The 21,697-nt window shown below is 44.0% G+C and overlaps 1 protein-coding gene across 1 annotated transcript in view; it reads left to right on the forward strand.

The window, feature by feature from the left end:
- Nucleotides 1-575: 575 nt before the first annotated feature.
- The window catches only part of IGSF11 (immunoglobulin superfamily member 11), a 103,919-nt gene continuing 82,797 nt past the window's right edge, over nucleotides 576-21,697 (forward strand). The window contains exon 1 of the mRNA XM_071560474.1: nucleotides 576-909. Coding sequence (XP_071416575.1) covers nucleotides 837-909 — 73 coding nt within the window. The 5' untranslated portion in view covers nucleotides 576-836. The remainder of the gene's footprint in view (nucleotides 910-21,697) is intronic.

The raw sequence follows: 21,697 nt of genomic DNA on the forward strand, positions 1-21,697 counted from the left end.
TCCCACCCTCTACATACATACGTACTTGGCATGTGCTGATTTTCAACTGATTAATTTTTCCATGTAACCTTAAGGACTGCAATTACTTAAGCTTGTGACACAACTTGTTGTCGACTTTTGTGTTACATAGTATTGCAGTTCCCCAACACCAAGAACTGCCTTGCTCTCTTTAGAGATACCTTGGTCGGATTTTTAGGAGTGCTGAATACTCCTGGTTCCCAACCTCTTGAATGGCAGCTAGGGTGGCTCATACCTTTGCAGTGTTTATACTGTGCGCTGCAGCAGCGGCCGGTGCCACGCAGCCCATCCCAACTATTTTGCTGTGTGCTGCCGCTGCCGTCTTCAATGCAGCTGTAGGCAGGCTCTGGAGAGAAGCCCCCACGCTGCCGCGGTGATCGGGAAAAGCAGTGGGGGTGCAATCTCCATCCCTGAGCTGGACCGCACCTCCTCACCCTGGCCCGTGTAGCATCCCTACGGATGCAGCGGCACCGCGTTGGCGAGGAAGGGGAAGAGGTGGGGGGAACCCCTAGTTTGTGCGGAGAGAGGAGGAGGGTGGTGGGACGTGCCGCTGTGCGCCGGGACGGTGCCGTGCGGGGGGTGACAGCCGCAGCCCGGCGGGTTGTGGGGGCGGCTCGGGGCCGCCAGGCTGCGCTCTCGGTCCGGCCGCCGCGCCTGCCGCCCTCCCCGGGCGACCGGGGCTTGGGGCACGGCGGAGCCTCGCCGCGAGCGGGCGGTCCCGGGACGGCGGCGGCGGCGGCACCACCGGCGGCGGCACCTGCGGCGGCGGCGAAAGGCAGGGCTCGGCGGCCCGCTCCGCGCCCCTCGCCTGGCCCGGCATGACGCGGCGGCGCCCCGGCGGCGGCGGGAGGTGGGTGCCGGTAGCCCTGGCCGCGCTCCTGGCCCTGCGAGGTGAGTGCTGCACGGGTGGAGCGGGGCGCGGTACCCACGGACGGGGCATCGCCGGGCGGCCCTGGGGTCGCCCGCGCCGGTCCCGCGGCGATGCCCTGTCCGTGGGTAAGTTTTGATTGCGGTCCCGCCGGTGATGCTCGGGAATGCGGCGGCGGGCGAGTGCTTTTGCAGACAGACGTGGGGAAGGAGCGCTGCTCCACTCGGCTCCGTTTGCTGCCTCCGCTGCACCATGCTTCCTACTATTATTATACACATATATATATTATTTTTTACAGTACTGTAAAACTTGCTTATTTAAGCTGGGCTTCACGTTAGGCTCAATTGTCTGGGCCTAACCCCTTGGTAAGCTCACCTGGGTGAAAAACTCTGGTCTATCCCTCAGGCCCTGAGACAGCAGGGAACTTTCTGTAGAGATGGTGACAGGCTGTCCGGAGCCCTCTGTGTCACCCGGCAATCCTATCCTCTACCACCTCCTTCCAGTCCCACACCACACTGCTTCAGCTCTGAGATACGTGCCTGCCCCTGGGAATGAGGAGACACCCAAATCACTTCATCACCTCCTGCCCCCAAAGCCCTCCCGAAAAATGGTGTGTACCCTCGTCTCTGTGTGGAGAGATAACAAATTGCATGAGACAGATGCTACTGACATCACTTAGTGCATTGTCGGAGAGCACTAGGAGGTGCTGAGATGAGGGCAACATAAGAAACTACACAGTACAAGATGTTCAGACTCATCTGTTGATCAGGTAGCAATGACTTCTTTCAAGTAATGCAAACTTTAGAACAGGCTTGCTCGCTTATGGTTTACTGTGGTCTACAGAGCAATTTTCTTAAGGTCTGCTCTTTTAGGCAGAAACTGAGTAGTTTTGCAGAGGTCTGTTCAGCAGTGAGCAGTGCGCAGTTTTGAAACATCTGGGCACTGCTGCTGGACACCTTCCCTACTGGGAAACTGGGAAACGTGAAGCAAGTGATCCCTGAGACAGGGGGAGGACAGTAAATGACAGGGTCTCCCATGAGAAGACCAGAGATGTCTCAGCAAAGTCTGGATGAAACCTCTCCACAGTCTGGATCTGGGTGGAGTCTGCTGCTTGGGTAGCTGTGCCTAGTTGTTACTGCCCTGCAAGGCACAACAGGCTATTCCCCTCTGCTCAGGACCTGCTGAGAAACAAGTCTTGTGATGAATAAGATGAACATTTTACAAATGCTTCAGCCGCAAAAGCCCCCTGCATCCTGTCCTCGGAAAATGTTTGGTGGTCTGAGTTGGGTGCATTAACTGGAAATTGCACCTGCTGACTTCAAATATATGAATTATGAGAAAAAATAATTCATTAGCATTTAATTGAAAGAAACCATGCAACTTTCATACCTCATGCTATTTGTTTGCCTTTTGTCCTTTTCCCAGTTTGGAAAGAGAGTTCAATTACTTTCAGGTTCTCAATGCTAGTTTTGTCTGCAGACATTGCAAAGGTGTAAAAGAAACTTACAGTGCTTACTGCATTTAGAGGCACATAAGTGGTGAAGTGCTTCTGTTGATGTGATATTTCTGCAAAAACATACAATGGTAATCAGATTTAAGGTTAAAATTAAAGGGATATTTAATTATCTTTTTAAGACAAAAGATTGACTCAATATCTAGTTTTCTTTTTTGACTGAGGACATATGGGAATGATGACACTGGAGACAACTAGGTACAGAAACACAGTTTTCCTTGAAATACCTCCCTTGCACTTTGTTTCAAGACTTAAAGATTACCTGAATGAAACACCTGCATCTGAAGCTTGGATTTTTGTTTTAGGAAAAGTCATTAGAAGATGATGGTAAACGAAAATAGCTGTGGAACACAGTTATTTCTGTTACACAATATGGCCATATTTTCAGTGGTTCTTGAATTTGAAAAGAAAACCCTGGTAAAGGATAAAGAACAGTCATACACTCATGAAAGCTGAAGTTAAATTAGGAGAGTTTTTTCTAAACAACATTTGCAGAAGATTAGTAAGCATTTCTGCTCTGGCTTGCCAAGGCTGGTAAAGAAGAGTGTATTTTTTAATACAGAGAACAAAAATGAGGAAAAGTGATACCTAAATGAGAGACTTAAAAGTTAAGGGATCAGAAACTGTAAGAGTATATAATCAGACAAAATGCTTAATGCCAAGCAAATTAAAAGTTTGGGTAAAGAAAGATCTTTAAGGCCATTTCATCAATTCTCACACTTTATGCCTATGATCAAATACAGCCAGATTTAGTAGTGAAATTTCAATCAAATATTGTAGTCCCATTTTCTTATGTAGTTGTACAATTTGTAGAATAGCAATGATTCTTTCTAACTGACACTACATGTCTTCTTTTTCTGGTCCTGTTATATCCATGTTTAATGGTCCTGGGACAGGGGCATTATCTATATTTTCTCTCTAAAGTATTACGAACATAAGAATTTTCATGGAAATAATACTTTTCAGGCTCTAAGGAGAAGTTTAGGAAAAGATAGGAGGGAATTCTGTTGAGGGCTTTGAAACCAAACCTATTATTGATAATTAATCATGTTATGTAGCCAGAAATAGCATACTGCAAATTGTCACATGTGGCAGAAATCACACATTGGGTATAGTTAGACTGCAGAACTGACTTTTTTTTTCTTATTTTAGCTGCATGCTGTTTGGATCCTGTGACATAGTATTGCAATAGGGGAGATTTCAGTGTGCTACAGTCTGCCACAGCTGGATCTTGCAAGATCAGGATAGGCTGTAGGGGTGAGGCTGCCTAGCAATAGTGTATTAATGCAACAGCAAGTCTACAACTTTTCACATGACTTTTTCAAGTCCTCACCTGAAGTCACCCTCCTGTCAGCCTGAGGTTCCCATGCTGAAACTGTGTTGGCCTCGCAGCACCCTTGCGCTAGTCCATATATCCTTCCCAGCCCTCCACGAGGCCCTCAGCCCTAGCAAGGGAATACTGTGTCAGTCCCTTGCCCTTCCACTCTTATGCAGTTTTTTTGGAACAGATTGCCATTTGTGTCAAGCTGTGTGGTTTTGTGACGTGTAGATAAATCATTTTGCTCACGATCTGACCTTGGTCCCCAGCGGTAAGCACAGATGCATTAACTACTTCTTGCATCTCTGAAGTGGGCATCATTCCTTTATCTTGGAAACTGATTCTCTATCTTTGTTTCTTCAGCATTGCCTAAACCACAATTTTCTTTTATAAGATTCCATTCTTGTGGGGTCTCAAAGTGCCTCAAGAGCAGCTATATTTAGTTTGTTGGTAGTAATACGGATATACAAAGTGTGGTATAAACAACTCTTCAACAGACTTAGAAATAATTTTTCCTGCCTTCATCGTGGAGTAATGTTTTTATTCTTATATTAATAGTACAGATGCAGAAAGCGAGACTCAGAGAGACCTCGTGACCCACTGAAGGTCAGCGGATGCTGGTAGTAGTCTTGAGTGCCTTGGTACAAACTGTAACCACAGGAGAATGCTTAAATTTATGCAGCAGGTTAAGCAATAATGTAATGGTCCTCTTTAGGGATGTTCACTACTAAATTGTGGTGAGTCATCTATATTTAGCAGGATGCTACTATCATCGTGCTTTTTAAGTAGAGTGCTTTTAACACAGTTTATTTCAAGGAGAAGTGCATGCACTGAAAAATCTGTTCTTTGTGGTTTTCTTCTTGTGGAGCATTAATGTTGCCTTCCCTTTTGTAAATGTTCAGTGAGAAATTTAGCTCCTGGTTGTTTAACAAATAGTAGTGTAACAAAGACTGTTCTCTGGTTAATACTGCCTTGTGTTTGCACAGTCATTTATGAACATTAACTAATAGAGAGTGTCCAAACTTACTTTGTGAGGGCAGTCAGCTTGATTCATAGCATGGAAAACTGATGTGTACAGAGATGAACCAATTTTCTTGATGTCAGGTAGGGCATCTGCTTAGTTTCTCCTTTAGAGAAGCCACAATTGCAGGGGTTCTAGTCATATGCCTCCCTACTTTTTTCCTGCAAGTGTTTCATGTCTTGTGCACCAGGGAGAAAGGACAGCATTTTTAACTGTGCACAGTGAACTCTCCAGGTTTTGGGATTTTTTTCTTATAAGTTCTCATCTCTTTGGTTTTGGAGGTCACTTGTGTCTGTTATGGCTTCTGCCTTTTTTTTTTTTTTCCCACTTCTTGAGCTGGGCTGAGAACAAATGCTCTGTTTCATCAGGATTGAGGAATTTGTCTTCATTCTAAATGGAAATAGAAGCCAATGCTTTGATGGTTTTGAAAGGAAATTTTTGAGAGAAATTCTGTCTTAGGACACTGATATTGTATCTCTTTGTGGAATTGTATTATTATAACACAAGAAAGTACCCTAAGCAAAAAGACATTTTATGTGAAAAGTCAAAACTTTTCATCCCAAAGATGCTGAAGTTGGATGTTTCTGTATCTTTGACTTTTTTCCCTGTGTTTGTCTTTTGGAACACAGTTATGATTTTATAAAATGTCCCATGTTTGATAAGTTTTGGTTTAGTGGAAGTAACTGCAGTAAAAGCCTTAGTGGTTGCTACTTTTTATTTCTACAGGGTATTTAAAAAGAACAGTGATAAAAACCAACTTGCAGCATTTGGTAGTATCAATGTGGCATTGCTATTGTCCTTTCCCCATTCATTGTGCTGTAGAACACTGTGCCAAAAGAGGCAATTTATGGCATATGAACTAAGGAAAGTTTTTATTTAAGAAATTGAGCCCATTCGTTAATCTTTGTTTCCACTTCTGGAACAGTCACCGGAGAAGTCAGAACAGTACTAGCAGGTCGAGCTCCAGCTCTAATTATTTGCTCATGTGCAGAGCTACAGGTCTCCTCCTGGCAGCATAGCAGCACTTGTGCATTTACATCTCTGCATGAAGTTAATTTTAAGTGTAATTTTGGTATTAGCCTGATCAGGTTGCTTCCTTAGGGAGAGAAACTTGTGAGCCAACCTAGCTATAAGAACATGAACCTGTGTTCCACAAGCATCAATGAGAGGAAGCCAATATCTGAAGTCCACATAGTTACAGCTGAGCTTCAGTTTTACTCAGAATGCTGAGGCCAGGAGTGTCGTTTGTGGGAAGGCAGTGACACAGTATTTACAATATGTGATACATTTCTGCAGCAGCCTGTCAGGTCAGGCCACTGGTCTGTGGTGGCATGGCCCAAGCTGGATGTTTCAATGGGAGATGCCAAAACTTTCACAGTGAGCAACTGATATCAAACATTTAGTAAAGACCATCTGGTGTCATGTGCCACAGTCTACCATAGGAATAGGTTGGTATATGTATTGCTCTGGATTTAGATGTCTACATAAGCCAATTTTTTCTTAATTCCAGGGCATGTCCACACTCCACTTTGTTACAGTAAAATGAATTAAGTCATATGTATTCCTTCTACCAATGCAGAATTAATAAAATGTCCATCCCCTCCCCTTTCCTCAGGGAAGACCTTCTACTTGCAAAGCAACAGACATAAAACTTGCCCCCTTGCCAGGAGCCAGGTTAAGCTGGGATAACTGAACCACTTTTTGCAGCCTTTCAGTTGGTGTTCAGAAGGGTTGGTGTGAATTCCCACTGGGCACAAACACTTCAGCCTCCTGCATGGAGTCACCTGGGGGCGGGCTGTCCAGTCTCAACTTTTCCTCTGCCTGGCATGTTAACAACATCTGCCAGGAGCAAATGGGTTGGTACACCCTCTCTGCATGCCCACTGGGGAGACTATTGCCTAATCCTTATTAATTAGAAGTTGGCTAGTGCTTGGAAGCCTGAGGTTTTAGTCCTGCTATGCTTTTTTCTTTCTATTTTTTTTTTCATTCTACCTGACATATCTGTTCAAGCTCTCAGTATCCTTATAAATGCCTAGGCCTCTATGATTTCTGCTGAGTTCTTGACTTGATAACATGGGCTAATCAGTCCTGCTAGTTAATTCTTAGCCATTTTTAGAATAAGCAGAAAAAGTAAAAATGGAAAAGGAAAATAACAGTATTTTCTTTACTACTGGTCATGTTTTCTGCTCTTCAGTTTTGCTGAACAACCTTCCATTTTTTTCTATTGAAAAAACAAACAAAACCACAAAGAAGCACACCTTTCAGTTTTTAATTCCTATTTGATAATTTCTTTCTACTACCTCATCTCAAAATTAAATTGTCTTAGTTTTAGCTGTGCTTGACCAGTAAGTGTTTTTGATGAGCGAATGAGGAAACCTCTCTCTGCCTTCTGCATTTTCAAATGTACTATCCAGAAGTAACCACAGTAATTCCAGCTGAGGGTGCACTGTCAGTGTTCATACTGGCAGTTTGAATACTTCCCAACATCCTTTTCAGCCTCTGCATTTAGGCATCCTAACAGCTTGCTTGCTTCTCTGACCACTGTTGTATGTTGAACAGATGTTTTCATTGAGCTGTTCACAGTGATACCAAGATATTTTTCTCAAGTGATTACATTTGAATTAGAGACCTATGGTATATGAGTAGTAGAGATTATTCTCTCAAGTTCTTATTACTGTCTGTTTGGTAATGTTGAATTTCATCTTGCATTATGCTGCCCACTTGGCTGAGCTTTGTCAGATCCCTTGGAAGTCTCTCTCAATCTTCTTTTGTCTCAGCCAGCCCAAATCATTTTGCCAGCTTCCTGTCTCTCTTCCAGATATTAAGGAATAGATTAAACCACCCCAGAACTGGTATGAAACGTGGGGGTAATCCTTTGTAATCAGGGCCAGAGCAAGGACAGGGGGAGAGGGGCTCCCATGCCTCTGAGCCTGGGCACTGAGCAGTGGGGCAGCAGCTCTGGACTCAGCCTGACCCCAGGTGGCCTGAACCCCACTGGGGGTGAAGAAAGGGGCTTTCCCACGCAGGCAAGCAGGGAACAAGTCTGGCACTGAACTGCCCAGAACAGTTTAGCAGGTGCATTTTGAAGTGACAGAAAATTAATCACTTAGTCATGTCCTTTTCCTTCCAAAATTTAGGTAGACTGAAAGTCCACAAGTTCCCCTAAGTGGAGAAGCTGGTTTGTTTCTTGTTGTGTACTTTTAGGGGCTTAGAGTATTGTTCTGGTTTAATCAAGCCCTGTTGCAACTTCGAGGTTAGCCTGTACCCTCTCTTAAGGGAGAACATTGCTAACTTCAAGAACCACCTGACTTACTAAGAGCTTACTTGTCTTTACTAGCAGTACAGCCACTTGAGAAATTTCATTCTTCTGCTGTTCTGCACTTCTGAACTTGTCTTTTAAATGTACTGAAATGATTGTTTGTTTTTTAACTTTTGCTCTCAGTCCTAGCTACCATTTTATGAAGCAAGTGTTTAGACTGAATTCCTTCTTGTTCCTTTTGTTTGGCCATGAAATGTGTTCTCTTGCTTCTCGGCAGTTTTTTGTTTAGGGGCATGCAGTATGTTTTGAGTGACGATGCTGAGATTGCTTCAACACACCACTGTATAGAGTGTAACAACATCAGTTTTGATGGTTTTGGAGTTAGGTCCTTTGGACTGTTTCTACTTGTAATTTCATTTGTAATTGGTTTATTGTCTAACATTTAAAAGGCACAATGCAAAGTTCTGGTACTGTTTTTTCCACAGGATGTTAAATATGATTATGTAGCAATCTTTATTACTTTGTGTCTTTACCTCAATTGCAGACCTCCTTACTTGGAATCTTTGCATCAATTGCAGTGTTTTGCCTGGGGACAGGCTGTTCCAAGTCCTACCTACTCTCTCTAAGGCGCTGCAGAATTGTAACCTGCTGTCCTGCCCATGTTGCTGAAGTCACTATTTTTTTTGTTTACTTTGACTTTGTTCCTTCGTTCTCAATCCACATGGTGCAGTAGATATTCCGTACCTGATCAGCAGGCCATTGGTAAATCCAGGTTGCTTTAGTGAGATTTGGTTTTTAGTTAACTTTTCTCCCTCTTCAGCCTTGGCTATGTAGATGGGATTTGTGTATCACCCATCTTGCAGTTTGATATCTCTGGCTTTTTACCCACTCTGGATTTCCAGGCAGGACATTAGTCTGTGATAAATTCTGCAGCTGTGGGCACACAGACTGCAAGACATGTTGGACACTTTGTTGTTTGGTATGGCTGTATAAAGTGGATGTTGCATCATGTTCACTGCAGACTTCAGCATCAAACCTGAAGTGTTCCTTGGAGCCTTTTGCTCCACTGCCTGCTCTGACTTGTGTTCCCATGAAGTCTACCATAATTAGCTGCACTGTATGAAATGTTTGGTTTAGAAGTGATATCTCAGAAAATACAGCCCTGCTTCATGGAGAGCAGGGAATGTTCTGGGTCCCTCTAATTCTTGTGCATCACTTGCTCTGCTGCCTCTCACTGCCTGCACCCGTAAGGGAGACAGGAACCTTGGGGAAGAAGGGATGGGTGGAAGACCCTGTTGATTTAGTAAAGATGTGTGAGAAAAAGTGCTGGAGGGCTTCTACAGGGCACTGCCAGGTTTATGTGGCTTCTGGCTGCTTCCATAGCTGAGCGTGTGCTTGATCTTCACTGTTTGATGGGATTTGATGTATGAATGTCTCCACTGGTTGTGGAACTGTTAGGCTGCAAGCCTGGTTGGCTTTTGGGCTGGGTGTTGTGAGCTAGTGGCTCAGAGAGGTTGGGAGGACCTTGACTACTTGGCAGAGGGACAGAATAGCCTCAGTCTGTCTGCAAAATCTTGATGTCCTTGGCTTGTCAAGGGCAGCCCTTCCTTTTGCCCCTGAAACAGCTGGTGTGCCCTGGGCCCTTATTACAGGACTCATCCGCAATCAGCATCTCCCTCTCTTGCACTGAAAATGCCTTGGATACCGAGTAGGCTTGTGCTTCTGAGCTGCATGGAGTTGCAGCAAGGCTGTGTCTTGCTTTTTCTTTGAGGAATGCTCTGTTATGTTAGTTAGCTCTACAGCAGCTTTTTTGCATAGTTTCATCTGTTCTTGCTGCTCTCATCCCTATTCCCAGTGGCTGCTTTGCTTGTTTGTTTGTTGTTTTTTTGTTGGTGTTTTGTTGTTGTTGCTATTTTCTTTTGTAAGACTGCATTTCAGCTGCCACATTGACAGCAGTTGTCTGTTTATCCACAGAATAGGTACAACGCAGGCAGGCTTCCCCCACCCCCTTAGTCCCCAACCTCCAGCCCTCCTGCACTGTGTCCCCTGGCCCCACCACTTCACTTTCACTGGGAGCTCCAGCCGTGAGCCAGAGGGCTCAAGAGGAGGGGATTGCTGCAGGAGGGGAGATGAGGCATCCCATCGCCACCGGCTTGTGTTGCATCCTAATTGCAAATAGCCCTTCCGGAGTCAGCAGTTTGTGGGAATAATTGACAGGAGGTGCCGGCGAGGTGCTGAGTCAGAGCGAGGTGTGCTTGCCAAGTCACTGCAGCAGAAGGAGTCTGCTCGCCTCGCATGGAGGGAAGCCAATAGACGGTGGGTTTCCTAGCTGCCTTTTGGGCCTCTCTTTCTTTGAGGCTGCAATTCAACAGCAGTGATGCTATGCATGTAAGGGAGAAACAAGGGGGGTGGGAGAGCTCTTTATTTTTTTCTTTTCGATTTTCCTTTTTTTTGCCTTTTTTTTTTTTTTTTTTTTTTTTTTTTGGCTGTGAGCACTGGAGATTAGGAGATGCGGGCTCAATTCCCACCTGCTGCCACTGGGTCTCTGTGCTGCCATTTCTATGTTTCAAGCAAGTAGAAGGGGTAGGAAGCATGTATTGGGTTTAGAGACAAGTGAATGGCCCTAGTGCCAGATTGATCTCTCCTGAGAGAGCAAAAGCAGCATGTGACACCCTCAGCCGGGCAAGGGGGATAGCTGTGCAAGCCAAAAAACCCTGCAAAATAAAATGACTGAAAAGGTGTTTTGTCCTGTCCTTCCTGAGGGTTACTTCTGCTGCAGTGTCCTACCATTTATTCAGGAGTTTGAAATTACTTGTTTGACATGCAGGGAGATGAGTGCTTGTCCTATATACATCTAGCACCTGATGGAACTCCAGGTCAGGCTCGTGAGAGCTTTGCCATTTATTCCTGACCTTCCTGTGTATGGCTAGCATCAGTGTTTATACTACGGCTGAATCTGTCCTGGAGATCTGGATCCTTTCTTTTTCCTTCCTTCAGGGTGACTTCAGATGTCTTTGTCTTTCTCCCTGTCTGTAACACAGGGTACCATTTTCCTGCTTTGGAAAAAAATTGGTATTTGTTTGCACAGTGATCTAAATATAAGTATCTGCGTTGTGCTGCCTTTGTAAGGAGAGCATATTATTTTTGCTTTTAGCAACCACTCTGTAGAAAGAGATGAGAAGCATGAAGATAGGGGACCATGTATTTTTCAGAATATTTCATATCTATGCTTCAGTCCATCCACCCATGTTTTTAATGTTAATCTTTGTATAAACTTTCTCTTCACTGACTTGGGTAACAGCCATGTTATCTAGATCACCATGCAGCTGATGGGAAAAACTAAGGCCCAGAGATATGAAGTACCTTTCTCATGGTCATGCAGGATTCCCATGGGCAACCTGGGGTTAGAGCCTACATTTCCTGACTGCCAGCCCATACCTTCCCCATGGGACCACGTTGCCTGTCCACTGATTTAGTTAGTGGTCTGCTGAATACTTTTCATCCTGAGTTTTTATGGCAGTGACTCCTGGATGGTTATTGATTTTGGGTCTTTAAAGACAAAAGTGACTGAACTGAATGTGGCTCTTCCCTCATCCTTGTCTTGACCACCTCCATGATGAACATTGTGCATGGAACTCCCAGAGGGGTAGCCCTGGCGTCATTGGGGAGGGAATTGTGTGTACGTGACGTCTCAGCTCTTGCCTCCGGCTTGCTGCCTGTTCACATACTGGGTGCAGTCTGTGATGCTGGTGGTGATCTTAAACCATCTGTCCCTTGAAGACAGTTTGAAGGAAATCTTTGCCCACTGGGCTCTGCTGTGAAATCAACCGGGTGTAGTTTAGAACTCAGGGCTGGTTTGGGAGGCCCAGGATGCTTTGCCACATGACTGGCCTGCCTTCAATTTGTGTTTCTGTGTAAGCTTTGACATGGATAGAGGAGATGTGCTAGCCAGGGCACTCTTACAGAGAAGAGTGGATCTGGTCCTCATGCATTTTGAAGTATTGTCATCATTGTTCAAGGGAACCTTAGTCTCCATCTGGTCTAATGCAGTCTTCCCTCTGTATCCACTCTCTACCCATGGTGTGGCTTCACTCTGGAAATGAAAAAAAAACAGAGCATTGTCTGTTACAATTGGGTTTTTATAAGGTACCTATGGGAATTAAGCACTCAATTCCCTCAGGTTCCTTTTAAACAGCCTAGCTGATGTGAATTTATGTTGAAAATAAGCAAGAAGTGGAATCAGTCTTGTCAGCAGAGCCACAGCTCTTCTCCCTGTGTTTGATGTAGCAGCTACCATGGTAAAGCTTATTTAGCTTTTAAGGTTTCTGGGTCAGGACCTAGGACTGGAGTCTTCAAGAGGTGTCTGATGTGAGTGGACCCTATGCCCTTACCTCCTCTGGCCCTGAGCTGAGGGTATTTTAAAGCACACATAAGTATTGTGGAAATACTGGTGTGTGATAACACTGTATGTAGGGCCTCTGTGCTGTGCTTGGCTTGACAAATGCACCTGACATCCCCTGGGCCAAGGACTGAGTCTGCTATGAGTCAGTCCAGAATGATGAAACTCTGCAAAACCAACTCTTCTTTTATTTCCAAGGAGTAAAAACGTGTATGGATGGTGAGGTGTAGCATTTAATTTCAACTCACTGCCAATAGCAGCAATAGAATTTGCATTAGAGATAGTTGAGAGATTCTTTTGACAACTGCAGGAATCTTTTTTTAATTCTCTTCCTCCACAACCAAAGAATGACAGCTTGCATCAGTTTTCCACAGATGGAGAAATACAGTGACAATCATCACACTTTTATTTAAAAGTGAATAGCTATGATATTAAAAAATAAAAAAAAAACTGCTGGAGACCAAACAAGTAGTGGAGTACAGCTGTCATTTAGAGCAAAGCAGGACACAAACAAGATGAAAAAGCTGCCTTAATTCTTGGTTAGGAGTGAGAGCTCTTTCTGGGATTTTGTTTTCATGGCTAAAATGAATTTCATAAGGTATTGTAGGTTTCTTTCTGGAATTTGTTGCTACAGCCATATAGCCAGGGCACAGCTGGCAGATTGTCTTGCAGCTTCAGGAGGGGAAAAACAATTCAGGTGGGGATGCTGCTGACCCTGTGAGCCAGTGCAGAGCCAGCAGGTCCCAGAAAGTCACTGTTGTCCCTTGCCAGTTAATTGCTTCCCTTGGCTCTCTGATGTATGTCTCCTCCATCTTTCACCTTTAAGAAAAAGTTCACTATGTGGCTTGGTGGACACAAAGAAATGTCTAGCCCTCACTGTGAATTTATGTGACATGGGCCCAAGTTGTGTAAATCTCATTAAATTAGCCCACTGTTTAAGACTTCCATTTATTTTGTCTTTGCTCAGAGAACAGCTTGGGTTATTCTCTGAGACTTGAAGAGTTATTCAGCCTTGGAGCTCAAATCAAATCGCAGTCTAAAATCAGACCAGGTCTCCTTAGCTCAGCTTTTAAAACAGAAATGTATTACACTCAAAGTCCATTAAAGTCAAAAGGCTGTCTTAATGCGTGTGTATATATATAATATATAATAATGCATATATAACTGGACAGTCAAAATAAAGCAGCACTGGGAAAGGCATAAGTTAATGATGCCTTGTTATGTATCCTGTATCATTTATGGCATGAATCCTGTATCTTTTATGTCATGAATTTTATAGTGTAAGTGGTAGTAAGATTAGAGGTAGGTGAATAATTTATAGCAAATAATTTATTTAATGAATTCCTCTTCCATTTCTATTTGCAAGTTGTTTGTGAACATCCTGTGGTTTCTTTGCATTTTACTTATTTGAAATTACTTACTGAATAGCTTCTACAAATAATATTTGACATACCGCATGCTTATGAGCAGGTTTGTTTGGGTTTTTTTTACTGTTTCATAGGAGAGGGAGCAGCGTTTCAGCTCCACGTTTGGCTGGTCAGCAGTGATACAGAGCAAAAGTTCATGCCATAGTATTTCACTATCCTGACAGCTCAAAGTAGTTGTTAGAATTCAGCAGTTTCTGAAAGGTATCAAGAATTAGCTATTACTTTTTAATAATTATTCAGACTGTGTAGATAGGCAAGTTCAAAATTCACTTCTGTCAGCAAGTGCTAAAATTGCTCCAAATGTGTTACTTCCTTGTACATTCACGTCACTGAATCAGAATAGTTGCAGAAATGAATAGAACGCTGTAAGGTCCACAGCGAGCTATGCATATGCCTGACTTCAGGCATATTCCCGAGTAGATGCATAAGTGGTAGAGTGGCAAATTATGAACTTCAGCATATGTTTAAGTGATTTTCTGAAGTAGGGACCAAAATAGAAAACAAAGCAAATTTATCTCTCAAGAAAGTGAACACGCAAGAGAATTTTGTTTTCTCATCTACAATTATAGGGCATTGCATCTATTCAATGCAGGGAAGCAATGATACAAATATTGCATTAACTTTCAGTATTTCTGATTTCATCAAACACAAGGCAGTTAATATGAAGTTTCTCACAGTGTCATTCTGTGCTTTCTTTCCTTAAATATCAAGGGAATAACATGAAGAATTGGAAAAAAAAACTAAACAGAAAAACCCTCCCAAAAAACTCTCAGCCAAATATTTCAGTCACTATTTTATTTATATCTTCATTTTTAAAGATTTTTCAGAATATTTCAGAATATTTTTCATGTTCTTTTATTGGCTTATCATACCTCTACAAAAGTTCATTTGGAAATATTTAATATTGCTTGACAAAAGTGACCATCACAGAAAGGATAACATTTTCTAGGTCAGCGAGGAATAGGTATGAGTTACTTTAGCATCTTAAAGAGCTGCCATAACAGTGTAATCTGCCATAGGTCTACATTTTTCTCTACAACTTTTGGGGCGACACATTGTGAAAGTAGCTTCTGAAGTTGTGTGATACACCCTTCACTCTGTAACACAGGTAGTGTTTCATTGGCCTACCTGAAAGGCACAGTTAAATAGTTGGTTTTGTGGGTTTGTGAAGCTCTGAGACCTCATGTTCTTCCCATTTGTGCCTTCAGGCTGGTGTGTGGGGCCTCATGTCTAGCAGAGGGTTGAGCGTGGCAGTGACTACCTCACCTGTATGTGCCCATCTAACTTCATGAAACCCTATAGAAAGAAAAGTAACACACTTTTCTATCAAAGGAGAGGTGGGTGCAGGGGCCTTGTGTCACAAGGAAACAGTTTTTTTCTGGGCTACAATGCCTACGAGCATTGAGTGGAAGTAGCTAGCAGAAGACCACAGACAGCTCAGGCCAGTGTGGTCTGGGAAGCTGGAAAGAGAAAAAGTGATCTCTGGGTGATGGATGGTGTGTGGGATGCAACTGCAGAAATAGGCAGTCAGTTTTGTGTGAAAAACAGTGACTGTTCCTGGTGACTTGCAACAGATAAAATGACCTCTTTGAAGCAGAGAGTCAAAGGAGTAAGTTGTTTTCTTATGCCAGTGATCAGAAATGCATCAAAGCCATACTCTGCACCAAAATCCCAGACTAGATATATCACAAGGACAAGCCTGCAAAATGTGGTCATCAGTATCTATCAATGCTTGTATGCAAACAACTTGCACCATATGCATGAGAGGAAGGCTTTTTCTAAAAGGAAGGGTTTGGGGCCTCTGTACACATTTATTACCCTTGAGGTGATAGCCTAGATCCCAATCTTGCATGCACAGAAATCAATAAGAGAGTTTCAGCTTTGTGTAGTTGAGAAGGTGAGGGAACTTTGTCAGGCAGAAGAAAGGAGGCTGGACCTGGACTAGCCGTGTATGTTGCAGGGGGGACTGCAGAGCCCCTGAACTGTCCATTCCCCAATGTATATCAATTTTTATTGACCCATGCTCCTTACCCACAGTTGTCCTCCACATACTGTCCTATGATTCCAGCCCCAGGGTTAGAGAGGATACTGTAAGGAAAAACTAGCAGTGAAATTCTAAATTTTGCACCAACAATCTTCTCTCCTCTTTCTAAGGCTTTCTGAATGTCAATCACATAAAATTTATCCAAGCTTATTGCTCATCCCTGGCACCTTTCATGACCTCAGCAATGAACACTGTGAAATTAAAAAGCAATCACGTACACCGAACAAGAAAAACAACAAATGGTCCCAACAGTCTGCCATGTATTCTTTCACACTACAGGGATGCCTTTAGTAGCAAAATTAGTAGCACTGTATTAGGTTTAAAGGGGCAATGATGATATATCCTACAAGGGCTCAGGGCACTGTTATCTATGACAGGAACAGCATCAAGAGACTGCTTGAGGTTATTGCATCCTCATTATTTTGGGACCAGAGCCTGGTCTGCTCAGGAAGATGGGAGATCAAAGGACGCTACTGAGTTTAGCTTGGGCTCACTTTTGTAGAGCCTTGAGATGAAAATGGCAGAAGAGGTTAGTTTGCAAAGAAGTGTGGCTATGTCTCCATCCAGTGGCTAGTGCCACTGATGACGAGTCAGCATCCCACAGAAATCCAGCTTTATTTGGTGAGACCTCCCAAAAGTGTGGCAGAGGGGAGGCTGCCTTCCTAAAACTGACTTTTATAGAGGTCTAAGATGTGTCTTATCTTGTCTTGTGCCTTTCTGTGTTGTTCTATCTCCAGTGTTATAAACATAGACTTATTAACAGTATCAATAAAAATATAATCATTATTATTAACTATTTTACACTACCGTGGTAAAGATCCTGTTTAAGCCAACTGGTTCTGCCATGACTCCAATGGGAAGGTGTAGTTTCATATGTAAATGGCTGTGGCCATACCTCAGGCTCTATCTCTGTCTCTCACAGTCAGCCAGGACAAGTTGAAACAGGCAAAAGGAAAGAAAATAGATGAATTTCCGCATCCATAGCAGCTGGAGTGAATGCCAAACAGATGGGCTCTTCCACCCCGATTATCCTAACCTCCTAAATATAGAAATACAGGCTTTTTTTTCTTCTCTTCTATTTTTTTTTATAAATTTAAATTACCCGAGGGGGTGGTGTTAGCTCATGCTAGGGCAGTGCTAACGAGTGCAAATAGAAGTCATCTGCTGACAGAGTCAGATCACGGCTTCTGCTCATGACTATCCCCTCATCCTGCCCACACACATTTTTTCCACTGGAAGTGTGGGAATGGGTAGGGGCTGAAGCTGTCCTTTCTGTGGGGTAGGGCAATATGTATGTGTGCATGAAGCAGCTTTTATTTCAAATCCTGCCTGTGATTATGCAGATACACAGAGTAAATGAGCACCAAAGAAAATGGTTAAGAACTACATGTTCTCCTCTCCTCCTGCAGCAGATAGTTTGCTAGGTAGATGAGGCAGCTGTACCTCAAGTTACTGAAGGAGTTCACAGCTATTTCGGTTATCATTGCACAAGCACACTAAGAGATATGGGGTAGAAAGGTGCAGGGTCTGTTTTTTATCATGTCCCAAGTCATGGTTTTATGGGGTGTGCAGAGAGATTGAAGGGATACCTTCTGGCAGTAGGCTGGTTGTGCCTGAACAACCTCATCCTTTTTGTTCTGCAGTGGTTGACACCAGTAAAGCAGCAGCAGGGCAGTGCTTTGTGTTTGTTTTGGTTTCTTTTGCTGTACTTAGGGTTTGGGTAGGAAAACTCTGATGGTTTGGTTTTTCTCCAATAGGGTATCACAGCACCTCACCAATTCTGTGTTTTCCATTCATCTTCTAGATAGCTTCTTCTCTTTCTTACCTGGGGGCTGAATTTCATATACTTGTTCTCAGGCTTTTTGGTCCCTGACCAGCCTTGGGAAGCAGGTGGTAGGAGGTGGTACTGCCCACACACCATGGCACAGGAGTATGAGGTTGTATGTCTTCTCTCTGCCCTTTATGCTTGCACAGTGGATAGTGCATACACCTGATTTCACTTTCTCCGCCTCTAGAAAAGGAATGAATGACAGGGGTTGGTCTGGGAAAAGGATTATGTGGGTGCTGTATTACTATTACAACTGTAACGAAGAACTCAGACGTATAATGGGGATAAAGGTTAGGAGAAAAACTGCACTGACTTGGGGCCCAGCCAAGCAGAACTGCAATGTTTTTCCCTTGTCATTATGTACAAGGGTGTGTTGTGCCCTGTGAATGTATCTATGCCACCATCAGTGCAGATATACAAATAGACCATGTATAAGACTTCAGAGACTCTGTGAGGAGGTTCTTTATCTTATGGGCTGCTCTCCATGTAAGGATGCGTGTAGTTTATTAAATCTCCCAGGGCTCATTTTGCTTGTGTGCTCATGCTCTCCTGCAGAAACACAAACCGTTTCAACCTGAACCCCAGATGCCAGTGTGCCATATGTGCCATTGGCTTCTATGGGATCTGCATCTTCCTTGGAGGTCTCCCACATGCAGGAGTCGACAACTTTTGGAGGAGACTGGCTGGGGGAGGTGCGGAGTTTGCACTGTGGAAGAAGGCCTCTAAGAATAAGGTCATCCAGCAGCTGGCAGGGTGACAGAACTGTAGGAAATCCTGCCTTGGGGCAGAAGGATGAAGCTGGTGGTTTCCTGAGGGTTGGTGTGCAGGGAATTGTTACCCCTGGTCTTTTCAGGGTAGAGTGCTTCTGTTGTTACACTGAGGTCATGCAGAGTAGCGTTGTCTGGACCATGAAGCACACAGATGCTATAGATACTGGGCAGTGAGGCGAAAACAAATACATCTGGAAGTTTCCTTTGGAAACAGTCTGTGTTTGGCATGGTAGGGGTCATTCTGATAATAAGCCCTCCTGATGCTATGCTTGTATTTGCGCTGGGTTCCCCAGAGCCTGGATCAGGAGGCGGCTTTGCAGCCTGGATGCAATATCATACCTGTGCTATCTTCCATGTTAGGACTCAGGGTAAGCTCCACAGATACTGCATAGAAGGGATCGCAGTGGAGAGGCACCTAATGGGCTTTTCAGGAGAGGAGCTTTGGCACGGTTTATTCACTGATTCATGAGTGGCTGTATCAAACCTGGCTGGCACAGAGCAGGGTCACTCGAGCGTCTCTGTGCTGTGCACTTGAGTACTCCTGACAAGCAGCAGCTCACGGGTGCAGGCACACCCATGCTGCCTCCTTTGCACTCTGCCTGCTTGGTAGAGCTGCCTTGCTCAGGCTTCGAGCCACTGCGTGCCTGATCTGTCTCTTGCAGCAGCTTCATCTCATTCATGCTGCACAGAGCCAGGGCTCATTGGCCAGCCGGACCTGGGGAACGCTGACAGGGGCCTTTGTCGTGTTTCTGCACCAATGGCATGTCTAATTGACAACCTGCTTAGATCCTCTCTGGAGACCCTAAAAGTACTTCTCGGATTTAAAAGAATAATTATGCTGCAATCAGAGGCTAGTTGTCCTGCTCCTGTTTTTAAGGATAGCTGGTATTTTTGGTTATACTTTTCACTTTTCCTTGCCTCAGTTTCACTCTCAGTAAATGGGTTTAACAATCCCTCTGATTACAGTCGTTGTCCTCCAGAGTAACTGTGATGATTATTATTGTTATCCTGTCTTTGCTTTGAGACACTTAACTATGTTGCCAGATTTCAAAGAGTTGACCTGGAACTTTTCTACCCTGGATTCTAGCTCAGACTGAATTTGGATGGAAAATTTTTCCCTCGTCCCTCCTATTTTTTGAGAATAAGACTGTGGGAGCAGTTGGGTTCCTGCATGTGTGAAAAGGAAAGTATTTTCTTTTGAATGCTGTCCTACCATGTTGTGCAGCCAGACCTCAAAATGCAGCAGAAGGGTGGTCTGTGTGACACAGGTGCACTTTCTGTCACCTTTGAGAAAATCTACCTGAATTAGACTAGATAAAGAGCCTTTGAAAAATAAAATCTGATTGTCCATGTGCTCAGCAGAGGCAAGAGAGAATTCAGTAAAGAAGCAGCCTGTGAGTTTTCACCTCTTGCAGCTTCTTTGTGTGATAGGGGTGTGCATTATGCTACCCCCCAGCATGCAGGCCACACTGAGAAGGTACTGGGACAAACCCAGAGCTGCCCTACAGACACCATGAGCTGAGCTAGGGCTGACCTCTGTCAGTAGGGGCAGGGTATGAGTCTGTGTCTCTTATCTGCTCAAGGGGTTTCCTTTTTCATACTTGGAGGTGATGGAGAAGCAAGCCACCTTGCTCATGCTCAGGGTCAGGGAAGTGACCAAGGCAGGGATGCCTGGGGACAAAGGACCATGGTGAGAGTGGGAATGCACCCAAGGACTGGGGGCAGGGACAGGAGAGGAAGCAGAGCCATATGGGACTGGATGGAGACGGACTTACTGAGAGTGAGTCACATTAATGGGCTGTCCCCAAGCCTTCTCTTCTGTAGGCTGCACCAGCTCTCTCAGCCTCCCCTGTGGGAGATAAGGGTCATACAGAGGGAATAAGACTGGGAGTGGGGCTCTTCTATATGAGGGACCCTTTGGGTTGGTGAGGCTTGGACCACAGGGGCATGAAAAGGCTGGGACTGGCTGGCCATGAAGACCAGTGTTCCATCCCAGAGGAACTGAAAAACTAGAAGAACTGAGCACCCTAAAAACTTCCCCAGGGACTCAGACTTTCTGTTTTCTGGCTGGGACTTGAAGGTGTACCACAAATACAACCTGCAGTCACACATTTAGTGTAAAGTCAGTAAACCAGAGGATTAAATACATACTAAGTTTCTGTCTATCCTATCTGTCTGTGGAGTTGAAAGAAACAGAAACAAATGAAAGTATGTGATTTTTTTAAAATTTATTTGTTTGTTTTAGTGTATGGTCAGCTATATTTTAGCAGTGCCAGTGGATATGGCATCTGTTGCTTTTCTGGCATATCTAGGCTGAATACCTGAGCTGTGTTGATACTTGAGTGATTAGAAGTTTGCTTATAAACTACCTTGACGAAGGCTGGTACTTTCACAATAGGAATTAAAGGGGAGATGAATTAACAACATAAGAAGGTTTTAAATCTTAATAATTGCTATATTATTATTAATAAGCAGCAATTAATTTTTAAAAGCTGGATAGTCTAAATTCCTGTAAAGTAGATTGCCCCTTTCTCCTCTCCTTGCAGTTATACTGTATTTCTGAAATTTCTCCTATCACTCCTGTGTTGACAACTCATTGGTGTGGTGGCCATTCATTGCCTGTTTGATATTTCCTGCTGTTCCACTGTTGAGGAGAAGTGTTTCAGTGCAGGGAACATCCAAGAAAACATGGTGTGCGACTTCTGCACTATAAGTATTTCATCATCATTGGTGGAAGCATGGACATAGTATGTTTCTTCCTTTGGCAAGAAAAATGGGAAGGAAAAGGAGAGAGATGACTCTAGTGTAAAGTAAATGGCTTCAGTTAATGATTTAAAATGCAGAGAGTCTGGTGAAGACAAAAGGGATAGGTCAGGGATTTCTCTGGGAGCTGCATGTGCTGAACATCAAACATTTGTTACCCAAGTTGGGGAATCATAGCTGGGATTTCTGGCAGCAAAGATTGCCAAGAGTGATAAGTGAGCTCCCATATGCCATGTTACCTGCACATCTGGTCTCTCCCCCAGTATGGAAGCATCAGGGGAAGAGGAGCCACTGAGTGAGGTAGAGACTGTTTACGGTGGCAGCGATCAAAAGATGCTTTGGGGAAAATAGTGCAAGCAAGAGGTGAAGCTGATCAAACATGGTGCTAATAACAGTTGATGGCATAGCATTCTCCCTCCCTTCCCACTTACACTTCTCCATTGTGAAGAAAAAGCCCATGAAACTTGTG

The sequence above is a fragment of the Pithys albifrons genome, chromosome 1, assembly GCF_047495875.1.
Source record: "Pithys albifrons albifrons isolate INPA30051 chromosome 1, PitAlb_v1, whole genome shotgun sequence".
In the NCBI taxonomy this organism is placed as follows: Eukaryota; Metazoa; Chordata; class Aves; order Passeriformes; family Thamnophilidae; genus Pithys; species Pithys albifrons.